A 12,429-nucleotide genomic window follows, 5' to 3' on the forward strand; every position below is an offset into this window, starting at 1 on the left:
TGTTAGACTAGATTCTTTCTGCCTATACTACTATATAAAAAAAATATATAAAATAATACATAATGACCCGAAACCTAAAACTAATAAATTTTGTTAACTCTTTTACATTCCTACCGTATTTTGTACAAATCGAACCTACTACCTATATTTAACAATCATCACCTTTGAAGATTTTTCTTATAAAACAGGAAATACTCTACAATTACTCTACAATATACAGATTTAGTCGTAAGAAGCATTAATATATAGATATTTGAACAGAATATTGCCCCTCGTATCAGTGCATTCAACTTCGCTTGTTACGTCTGTCTACATGTCTAAAAGCACTTCAGTACAATGGCTCATAATAATATTATGGCTCTACTGGCTGCACTCATCATATGAGTCATGTAAAATATATGTAATTTATAATATAATATCTATAATCTCTAAAATCTACGTGGTGGCCCTACGTCAAGGTTCACGTAGATCCACAAATCCTCGAAATGAGGTGGAAAGAAGAGCAGAGTGTTTCGAATCTAAATTTTTTTGCCTACCCCCAAATTTAAGCAACAAGTTATTTAATAAATTTAAGCTGTCACAGACTATCGTCCTTATTTGCAAACTTGAGAATGCTAACAAAAGTTTCTCAAATTGTCTTAATATAAAAAATATATATGCTAATTTTATATTAAGGCGGATGGAGCTTCATGAATGCGAAACTCGTTTCTTGAGAAGTTTTATATTTATAAGGCAAGACATGGTTTTCCACATACTATGCATAGAAATAACAAATTTAGTATGTTTTTTCAGTCTCATCCTCTATACCGCATATATCAGGATAGGCAGAGGGAACCTTATGTTAACCTAGTGTTAAGACACTCCATTCCCCATTTTCCATCAATATATATGATGATAGTATATCAGCAAACCAAAGTCTCTGAGAACGACTAAATGGCCCATGTAAAGCTTTAGACATTCTTAACATATACTTATCATCGCAATTGAAATATATGTAGAAAACATTAAAGTTATTTCCCAATTAGGAAAGAAACATATTTTTTTTAGAATATGTATAAATATTTGGGCGTAGCGACAGGATTTGAACCGGTACCTATTGAAAACCGTCCATGAAAAAAGTATATATATTATATAGAAGAAATAATCCCAAATAATATATCTACAGGCCATCAATAAATATCTCGTAATGCTCCAAAGAGACCGTACTTAAACGTTTTCAGTTTTATTGCCTCAGTGAAGTGTCCCAGTGAGGGTTATCCCTATTTTCAGCGAAATGCGTTTAGCGAGTTCTCGTTGTAGGGACGATAAAATTGATTTAAAATAAAAATAACAATAAATCGGCTTCACGCTATATCCCGCACACACCAGGGTAGGCAGAGGGAACCTAGTGTTAGAACTCTCCGTTGTTCACTTTCCGCCGAATCTTTCGAGGCATTGCGTGTGTTAAGTGGCGGAATTCAACTTCGAGCTTTTGCCTTGGTGCCTTGACGACAAAATTAAAATCTTAATAAATAATTATCCATTTCCCCAAACGAGAATCGAATATACACCCGTCATGTTACTGTCACACTATTTTGCCGTTCCACTACCACGGCCTTTGCATTTAAATTGTATTTATTTATAAACGTCGATTTCAGTAACGGCTCGTAAAACTCGCGCGCCTTACTGCCGCTCGAATATCCGTACAAATAGCACATATGGCACTCAAATACTTCCAAGCTGTTATTTTGGTATGTCATTAATTTATTATATTAATAATTCTTAAAAGTTTAATAATTAGTTTAATAATGAGGTCAATCGTAGCGATAGGTAGTAGGTTCGATTTCTGCTCAAGGAAAATAAATATTTACTTAAATTTATATTTCCATTTCTTCGGTCTAGTGTCGAGGCAAAACGCGGTGTTGAGTTTCGCTACTTAATACGCAATGCCTCCAGAATTCAGCGGAAAGTGGGCAACGGAGTGTCTTAACACTAGGTTCCCTCTGATTACCGTTTGTAAATTAAACCCACAGACATCCTATTTTTTACATTATATTAAATTCATATTAAAACGTCAATGAAAACAGCTAAATTGCTTTTTGATATATACATAGATTAATTATAATTTTTATATGTTAATAGAACCTTGTTATAATAAAATTTCTGGAATAAAAAGAAAGCCTTTAATTCATTCTATAGCCAATTCGTGGGTTTTAAGCAAATCTTCTCCATTCTTCACCAATGTCAACTGTAAATTCGTTTAAAATGTAAATCACGCGGAATTTGCTAAATGTCTTAACAATGTTCAGAATACAAATGAATTGACTTATTTGAACACTCTTATACAAATAAATGTTGTTTTACGTTTGACATGTTCTCAAAGTTTGTTCAAATATAGTGAATAGGTACATTTAAGATGTGAACTTAAAAAAAATCTGCTTCACGCTGTATCCCGCACATAGCAGGGTAGGCGAAGGGAACCTAGTGTTCAGACACACCGTTCCCCATTTTCTGTCGAATTCTGGAGGCAATGCGTGTTGAGTGGCAGAACTCAACGCCGCGCTTTGCCTCGACACCAGAGCGAAGAAAATGGAAATATAAATTTAAATAAATATTTCATCTCTATGGCCCTGCACCACGACTGGCCTCAAATGCAAATATGCAATTTGGTTAGCCTATTTTTTGTTTTACTCTGTATCACGCATATAGCAGGTTACGTAATGGAGAATCTAATGTTAGGGCACTGTGTTTCTCACGTACCGTTTGATTTTTGAAATATTGCGTCTTGGTGCTTTGTCTTTTACCTGAGTGGGAATCGAACTTACAACCACCACCACAGCTGAATGTTTTAAATTATACTATTTAATATGTATTTAATTAATAGGTATTAATAAATAGTGTGGTCAGTGAAGAGGTTAAAAGTACAGCCGAAATTTCAACGACTGCTAAGGCCATTTTAGATTCTAAAAGACGAAATGATCTAGTCGATGAAGCTTTTTCAGAACAAAAAGATATATTATTAGATATGGTAAGGATTTTTTTATAATCGCCAACTCTCGTAAAAGTGTAGCTTTATGCAGATTTTTTACAAAAATCTATTTTAATAAAGTTTTTTTTAAATATTTCAAGTAAAATTTAAGTTATATTATAGCTAGAAGCAAAATTAAAAGAAGTGCGTGATAAAAAGCACAAAAAGACAGATCCCGTTGGATTCAGAAATGCAATGGCGGAACCCGTTAAGTGCGATGTACTACCAAATGATGTAGATTTAAACATAGAAGGCAACGGCATAATCGCTGTTGGTGAAACAGATGTACTCTTAAAATTTGGAGAATCGGGTAATTTCAATTGTAAATTAATTGAAATAAATTTGAATTGACCTTTTCTTGCAAAATTATATTTGTTTTCAGGACAAAGTGTTTTAAATTTAAATGCTACAGGCATATCTAATATAGGAAAAACTTACGTTAATTTGAATACAGGCGATGGTTATCCTAATATTCCTGGCATAAACAATTTATTATCTGGTAAGATATAAATATTAATAAATAAAAAACAATAGAATATCCATTTTAAACTATTTTTTATATGCCTTCTAGGTCCGATATTTTCAAGAAATCCTTGTCATAAACAAAGAAAAACCAAACACCATGATAGCTTAAACGCTAAAATAAACGACGGTCTTTTAAGAAAGGGCTTGGAACTAACCAATTCCAGTATTGCCAAAAGTTTTGCTGGTGTTGCTAACAATACTCTACTTAATGAAGGGAATAAAACAAGAACTGTACATGTTGCTATAAGTACTTCAAAACCTACGAGTACTTCATTAAAGACTTCTAGTTAACGTATTAATGGTACTAATTATAATTAATAAAGATTAATGAAATACAAGTTATTTAATATAATTATTTTAAATATAATAAATAAAATAATGTTCATAATTTTAATTATAATTTTGGTTCTTATAGTGGTAAAGATTTTTGTTTATATTTTTTAAAATACTATAAAAATAATAATCAGCTGATTTTATAAATATGGAGAAAAGATCATTTAAATAAAGATATTTTATTATTTTTTTCCTCCAAAATACAAAATCGTTACATAACAAAAGGCAAATTTATTTTACTTGTTTGCTTATAACATTATCTATAACATAAAAGGTTTACGATCAACAATAATAAAATGGTGACACCCAAATATATTTTTTTTTTATAAAAAATCTACCTTTCGAGGCCGGCATGGTGTAGTGGCGGAACCGTGTAACTATAGATGTGATAGTTGTGGGTTCGATTCCTCAGGAAATGAATTATTTAATAGTTTCATTTCTCAAACAAGGCAAAAGCGATAATGTGTTCAGTCATACAACGAGTGTCTTAACACTAGCAGCGCTTCCATTGGTCAAGAAATATCCTAAGTATCTCAGGTGCTTATAGTGGATCACTTTGAAGCAAATAACGCATTATACTATTATATTATACATGACCTTTTTAACCATATCTTGAACACTGGTAAGATGCCGCATCAGTGGCGGCTTAGCTTTATCACCCCTATTTACAAGGGAAGGGGCAGTGTTCAAGATTGTGGTAGTTATAGCTTATGAGTCATACCATGAAGCTCTTCGAGCGCATGATCGACCTCAGGCTTCGCCGAGAGTGTACTGTCTCTGAGTCTCAATATGGATTTCAGCCAGGATCGGGCACCATGGACGCCATTTTCGCCCTCAGAACTTTGATGGAGGCATATAGGGAAAAAAGGACAGCTCTGCACGTGGCCTTTTTAGATCTGCAGAAGGCCTTTGACAGTGTGCCTCGTCAGTGTATCTGGTGGGCATTGCGATCCAAAGGGATCCCTGAGGCCTATATTGGGATTATCAGAGGCATGTACCACGATTCCGCTTCTATGGTTAGGACTGCTGTTGGCGACACTAGACCCTTCCCGATTACAGTGGGGGTTCACCAGGGCTCGGCTCTTAGTCCGTTCTTGTTCAATGTAGTGCTCGATACTGTCTCGGCTCACATCCAGGACCAGCCTCCATGGCTGATGATGTATGCCGACGACATAGCACTCATTGCCGAGAACCGACTGACGCTGGAGCGTAAAGTGAACCTCTGGAAGGGTACGCTTGAGAACGGCGGTCTTAAACTAAATGTGTCGAAGACAGAGTACATGGCCTGCGGGAGCCGGGACTCGAGCACCATCCTTATAGGTCCTGAGCCAGCCGTTAAGTCGGAGAAGTTCAGGTACCTTGGATCCGTTATGCACGAGTCTGGAGGCATCGACCACGATGTCCATGGCCGGATAAGCGCTGCCTGGGCCAAATGGCGGGAGGTCACTGGTGTGGTCTGCGACCGCAGAATACCGCCCAAGCTCAAGGGGCTGATATACAAGAGCATCGTCCGACCGGTTCTTTATACGGCAGCGAATGTTGGCCAGCACTATCTCGGCACACTCTGGAGCTTCACGTCACGGAAATGAAGATGCTGAGGTGGATGTGCGCCGTAACGCGGTCTGACCGCATACGCAACACATTCATTCGAGGTAGTCTTGGGGTCCGTGACGTAGCGGATAAGCTCCAAGAGCGTCGCTTGAGATGGTTTGGCCACGTTACGCGCCGGCCTAAGAACTATGTCGGACGCAAGTGCCTTGCTATACTAGTTCCTGGGGCGCGACCTCCCGGACGCCCAAGGAAGCGCTGGTTGGATGTCGTGATGCAGGACATGAGAGCCAATGGTCTAACCACCGAGGATGCAAAAGATCGTGCAAAGTGGAGTAGGTTAAGTAGGAAGGCAGACCCTGGTAATAGCCGGGATTAATGCCAGGAAGAAGAAGACTATTATATTATACATATAAAACAAAAATAATAATTAAATTTAAGTCAGTACTTTCTAAGATTAGAGCAGTCAACCAAATAAACTTTTCAGTTGTATTAAATCCCAATTTATTAAAGGCCGTCGTTGCGTAGGGGCAAATGGTATGACTGTAGCGTGATGGTTGTGGGTTCGATCCCCACTCGAGGAAACGAAATATTTGCTTAAATTTATATTTCCGTTTCTTCTCTGATATCTAGGCACAAACGCGACGTTGAGTTCCACCACTCAACACACAATACCTCCAGAATTCGGCGGAAAATTTGGAACGGAGTGTGTAATTAGCAGTATGGACAAAATATGTAAAAATCAACACCATATATTATTTGTGATAAAAGCTTGTAAAAAATCAATTTCATTCACAAGAAATTATTTAACATTAAAAGATACCATTTTCTAAGAGGAAGTGTCGTTTTAAAGTATTTTATAACGCTTTATCAGACGATCATTCGTGTTAAATATATCCCGGGGATTTCCTTCTCTCCAGCGAACATTTATTTTGCACTTTAAAAGGTCTCCTGTAAAATCTTGTATCGTACTTATGAAAAATTCATGAGATGTTACTTTACACCAGTAAAATAATTCCCGACCCCTATTTACATTTATAAGAAAATATTGGAACTTATAAAATTCATGGAATAACGTATGAAGGATCTTGAAATTCCGTTTATATATATTTTTAGCTCCGGTGTCTTGTGGCCAGTCGTGGCGCGACTGGTCATAAGTTCGATCCCCATTCGAGAAACAGAAATATTTAATACTTTAATTTCTTCTTGTTGTACCCGTGCACCACTACTAGTCTCTAATTATGTGTATAATAAATAAAATAAATAAATCAGCTTCACGCTTTATCCCGCCCACAGCAGGATAGGCAGAGGGTTAGTAGACCTAGTGTTAAGACATTCCATTCCCCACTTTCCGCCAAATTCTGGAGGCATTGCGTGTTCAGTGGCGGATACATATAATAAAATGATTTAATCATAATTATATATTTATTAACATTTTCTTCTTGCGCAGTGCGGCAGCAGCAGCGGCAGCGGCGGCGGAAGCGATGGTGGGACGTCGGGTACCACCACCACTGCTGCGCTCGCGTACCTTGCCCGCCATCATCGCGCCCGGCTTCTCAATACTGCATGCTCAAATAGATCCGCAAAGAACAACTGGTGAGTTACTTTATTTTATCATCCTATATCTTATAAAACAAAGTCGCTTTTCGTGTCTGTCTGAACTTTCTAACTCTTCTTCTTCTAAACCACCCAACGGATTTTTATGCAGTTTTCACCATTAGGTCGAGTATTTCTCAGGGAAGGTTTATATATAGTTTATTATTTATACATTCTTATGTAAATGAACATAAATACGATAAATGTGTCTAAAATCCTACCCGTTGAGACACTTTCACGCATGCGCTGCTTTAATGATAAGTACTACATGAAAAAAATGTACTGGAGTATTGTTCCTCTTTATAAGATCTACAAAAAAGTCCGCGAGAGCATATTTTTATCTTTTAAGAATAACGTGTAGTGATCATATTTCTGTCTAAAAATAGTAATTTCAATATATTTTTTATTGTGAGTCATATTTTTCCATAAAATACTTTATTAATTTTCTACGTTAAACGAAGATAAAATTTGCTTTTTACAGTATTTCGAAATTGCGAATAGTATTAGAGAAAAACGCATTTAATTGTTGACACATCCCGCCGTTGACACATCAGCTGTGCCGACTCAAGTTTTACTTATCCCTTACTCTCAGCATATAAATAAGTATATTAGTTACGTTGGCCATTTAATGTAGATCAAAACTGTCTTTTACTGTTTTTTCATTTTAATAAGTACTTTAGAAGTTGTTACAATATCAAAACATCCTTGCCGCCCCGCGACGTTTTGCTTATACAAGCGCGTCATGAGCAGTCATCGGTGGTTCAGTGGTAGAATGCTCGCCTGCCACGCGGGCGGCCCGGGTTCGGTTCCCGGCCCTTGCATTCTATTTAATTTTCCTCACAGGCAGCCACGTCGTGCTTGCTTTTCATCAGGGACAGAATACCCCCTTCAGCATTAACCACAAGCTCGAAAAAAAAACCCGCCCGCTATAGAGGCATAGCAACGAAGATTTAGATGCGTTTGCACGTATTGGATAATTGGAGTTGAATGTATTATTTCAGCGCGATATATTTGTTATCATATTTTTTATAGTAGTTATTAGTAGGTAGGCTTTTGTTTATAATTTCTTCTGTTTAAAAATAGTCATGTAACTATCTAAAAATAGTCATTTAAATATATTTTAATAAGTACTTGAAAAGATTAGTAGCACAGATTTAAAATTACGGTACCTACTAAAAAATCCTTGCTGTGTAAAAAAATTGGAAAATCCTTATTGAAAGTACGAAAATGCGGGTTGCATTAGGGTTTATTTAATTTTCACATTATCTTAAGTGCTTTGCAAACATACATTATATGAATAATCCAGTAGTAAAAGCGGGCGAAGCCGCAAGGGGGTCGCTAGTATTATTATATAAATCAATGTTTTTTTTTCATATACCAGGGAATAAGCCAAGGAAACCTAGTGTTATGGGTCTCCGTGCCCCACTTTCCGAATTTTTAAGACATTACGTGTTGAATGGCAGGACTCAATGACAGCCTCTTCCTATTAGAGAGATATTACAGTTCAAAGCTTTAAATGAGTGTGTGAACAAAAGAGTGTGTAATCAACCCGCAATCTTTATGTTCGGAACGTAAAAATTCGTTTTATAATAGAGAGTTTATAAAGGTTACATTTTATATTCTTTAAAGATTTTTTTTTAACTACAGCTGTTTTACCTAAGGACAAATTTCATTTACAGACATTACTTTTATTTTCAAAAAATGTATATTCATGTATGGTACAAATAATTTTTTAGGCTGTATTCCGCACATAGAAGAGGCAAGGGGAACTTGGGAACCTAGTGTAAAAAAACTTCATTGTTTTGCCTTCAATAATTGTTATCGTGATACCAATGAGAAGATATTATAAAGCTAGGCAAAATCAGCCATCAGACAACGTAAATGGCTTGAATTTTTTTCATAGATAACGTGTCTTGGAGCTATATCTTCAAAATAAGGAATAAAGGTCCAGAATATGACTACTGCCTAAATAAAAAAACTTACGGATATCAAAATTTCAAATAAAAACAATAGTAACTTATGAAACAACGATATACTTATGTTCCATTAATATTTGCATTATATTTATATGTGTATTCTTTTAATAATTTATTTATTTAATAAAATGTATCTAACAATTTACCTTATAAAATATATTAATCATATCAGATTAATTTTAAAGGCGGCACCTTATTTGCATGGCGTAATAGAAAGGTTTACAGTACGGCCTTGGTTGATATTCCACGAAGACGGTATTATCCTACCTAATTAGGATAACAATAACTTAGCATAGTAATTAAAGTGTAGCTAAAGCATTTCTATTTGTCGTCATTTTATTTGGTAAAACAATTAAATGAGCTTTACGCTGTAACATATAGCAGGGGTGGATAGAGAACCTAGTGTTAAAGCACTCCGTTCCCCATTTTCCGCCGAATTCTGGAGGCAAAATGAATTCTTCTTTTCTCCATGACTTGGTTCCAATCTTTGGTCAATAAAATCGCATGCTCAATTTATCAACAGTAATTCTAGTTTGCTAACATAACTGTTTCAGTTTCAGGGACAATAAAAATGGTCAATAAATTTCATACATTTTATTTCAAGGTTATATTTGTATGGATGGATATATATAAATTTTATGGACGATAAAAATCGTAAATATGCTTATGTATTGAAATCAAAAATTAAATCAAATCAGCTTCACGCTGTATCCCGCTTACAGGGTAGGTAGAGAGGATCTAGTGTTAAAACACTCCGTTCCCTACTTTCCTCCGAATTTTTCAAGGCATTGCGCATTGAGTGGCGGATTTCAACGCCGCACCTTGCCTCGTTCCCGGAACAATAACATAAAAATATTAAATAGTTAATTCAAAGATTGGAAATCGAACCCACGCGTTTACACGCTTGTGCCACTGCGCCACTATAGACTAAATAAAGTAAATGATACAATTATTTCTCACAATAACACGAATAGCGCTATAATAGTTTAGTCGTAAAGGCTTTTGGAACGAGTTCAAAGGTACCCTCATACCCTCGCGTGCTTTAAAGCAGTTCCGTCAGTGTTACTGAAACGTCTTCAGAGAACACGCGATGTTAGGGTTCCTATAGATATGCGGATTGAAAATTTATATTGGTTTATCCCTCTTTTCCTGGCCAATTTGTAATTTCAAACTTTTCAAAGTTTAGGTGATACGGATCACCTAAACTTTGAAAAGTTTGAAATTACAAAAATTGACATGGATGCCCTGTCTGTATCGCGACGGTTGTGGGTTTGATTCCCGCTCGAAAGAATGAATTATTATTTTTTAATATTTTGAATTTTTCGCTCTGGTACCAAGGCAAAGCGCGGCGTTGAGTCACACCACTCGACACGTAATTCCTCGAATTCGGCGGAAAGTGAGGAACGAGTTAACACTAGGTTCCTTCAGCCTACTTTGCTGAATGTGTCAACCTGAAACATGGAAACTGATGTCTAGGTTGACAAAACAATGTCGATTTTTGTCTGTCTACGTGTAAATATATAAAATTCTGTTTTTCGTAATACAATTTCAACTTATATACATAGTCAAAACTAACTACGATATACAATTACATATATACCTTTTAATATATGTATCTAATAATATTATTTGCTTATCTCGTGTGAATGGCACTTAAGGCTGAAAAAGTAAAGTTATAAATAACACTCCATTTCAGAGGTTTCAGTTAACTTCGTGGTGTTTTAATGTACATGGATTTTTTAACTGCAAGAGTTAAATAAACTGTATTTAGATAGTTAAGAGATTATAACTGTTATCTTACATTTAAAGTTAGTTACAATTAGTTTAAATTTAAAATTTAGTTTAAAATGTTTTTTTTTCCGGTTTACGCTGTATCCCGCACACAGCAGGGTAGGCAGAGGGACCTAGTGTTAGGACACTCCGTTCTCCACTTTCTACTGAATTCTGGAGGCTTTACATGTTGAGTAGCGGAACTCAACGCCGCTCTTTGCCTCTACACCAGAGCGAAGGAATGAAAATATAAATGTAAATAAATATTTCAATTCCTCGAGTGGGGATCGAACCTACAGTCGTCACGTTACAGTCACAACAACGCCACGACGCGACGGCCATATCACTTGACAGAAAACTCCAAAATCCTGAAATTTAACTCTCACCTTTTATTCCAAATCTCCACTATAAATTATGTAAAAATGCAACATTTTGATAATTATGAAAATTCCAGTGGAACGGACGAAACACCTTTTAAGAGCACCTCGAGCGTAAAGGAAAAGTCTTTTAGATGCTTATTCCGTGTAAATTGTACGGCCTGCTTAATCTCTAAAGCGATCTTATTCATTTAGAATAAGTCCCTTTATAATTACACTGAGGCCAGTCGTGGCTCAGGGGCGCAAGTGTGTGACTGTAATTGCGAGTGCCAGTGGGTTCGATTTCCACTGGAGGAAATAAAATGATAATTTAAAATTTATATTATCATTTCTTCACTTTGGTGTCGAGGCGCGGCGTTGAGTTCCGTCACTCAACATTCATTTGGCGGAAAGAAGTCTCTTAACATTAGGTTCCCCTCCCCTTCCCCTCAGACGATTTAATTACTATACTAGCGTTAAATGTAGATGTATTCAATGTTTGAATGAAATTTACTAATGATATAGCACTTCCTGTGGGAAAGCATTAATAGATTCATGTGATTTAAGATTAGATATCGTAACCGCGACGCAGCGCGGTGTTGTGTTCCGTTACATCTATCCATATAGAAAGGAATTTACTTCTAAAACAAGGGTTCCAAGTAAAGCTAAATTCTGTAAAATCTATAATTGATAAGAGAAAAATGCAATTAATAATTCCATATAAAGGATTAAGCTAGCTAAATTCAAATAAATTATTAATATAAAATTTATATTTTTGAAACTAGGGGGAACTTTGTCAAAAGGTCCCAATTTTACATTGCATAGGATTTTTTTCCTACAGACATATTAACAATACTGGCTATAAATATGTCAAGTTGCCAAATATCAAAGTCTTGGTCCTAAGAGCATAATCAAATAGAGGACTTGGACGATATCCAAGGGGTTCAAATTCGGGTAATTTGGCTTTCTTAAATACATATATAAATCAAGCAGTAGAATCGCTATTCAACACAACAATCGTCAATTCCCATTGGGAGGAATGTATTATTTAATATTTCCATTTTCTCGCTCTGGTTATAAGAGAAACCGCGGCGTTGAACTCCACCACTCAACACACAATATCTCATAAATTCGTTTGAAAGTGAGGAACGGAGTTTCTTAAAACTGGGTTCCCTCTACCTATCCCTATTATACCTGGAATACAGCGGGAAGTAAAAAATAAAAGATGTCTAAATGCAATCCTAAGAAGTTCTATTTATTTAGGATCTATTTAGATGTATTTCCAAAGCTACATTCAATATATTAACAATAACGAACG

General features: G+C 35.9%; 2 protein-coding genes across 2 annotated transcripts in view; both read left to right on the forward strand.

The window, feature by feature from the left end:
* The window catches only part of wake (ankyrin repeat and fibronectin type III domain containing protein wide awake), a 163,315-nt gene that overhangs the window by 69,957 nt on the left and 80,929 nt on the right, over positions 1 to 12,429 (forward strand). Inside the window, exon 3 of the mRNA XM_085198356.1 lies at positions 6,864 to 7,009. Coding sequence (XP_085054482.1) covers positions 6,864 to 7,009 — 146 coding nt within the window. The remainder of the gene's footprint in view (positions 1 to 6,863; positions 7,010 to 12,429) is intronic.
* On the forward strand, positions 1,678 to 3,824 carry LOC146531592 (uncharacterized). The gene is made up of 5 exons (XM_085198361.1): positions 1,678 to 1,730; positions 2,864 to 3,007; positions 3,131 to 3,317; positions 3,390 to 3,506; positions 3,579 to 3,824. Exons 1-5 carry the CDS (start codon positions 1,698 to 1,700, stop codon positions 3,821 to 3,823), a joined length of 726 nt encoding a protein of 241 aa, XP_085054487.1. The 5' UTR covers positions 1,678 to 1,697; the 3' UTR covers position 3,824.

The sequence above is a fragment of the Heliconius melpomene genome, chromosome 15, assembly GCF_056956725.1.
Source record: "Heliconius melpomene rosina isolate 202511_hmr_F chromosome 15, ASM5695672v1, whole genome shotgun sequence".
In the NCBI taxonomy this organism is placed as follows: Eukaryota; Metazoa; Arthropoda; class Insecta; order Lepidoptera; family Nymphalidae; genus Heliconius; species Heliconius melpomene.

Bases quoted from the DNA above. Each gene is read 5' to 3' on its own strand.
- LOC146531592 (XM_085198361.1), top strand. From the start codon at position 1,698: ATGGCACTCAAATACTTCCAAGCTGTTATTTTG. The intron at 3,318-3,389 runs GTAATTTCAATT...ATTTGTTTTCAG, and splicing joins CTTAAAATTTGGAGAATCGG to GACAAAGTGTTTTAAATTTA. The intron at 3,507-3,578 runs GTAAGATATAAA...TATGCCTTCTAG, and splicing joins CATAAACAATTTATTATCTG to GTCCGATATTTTCAAGAAAT.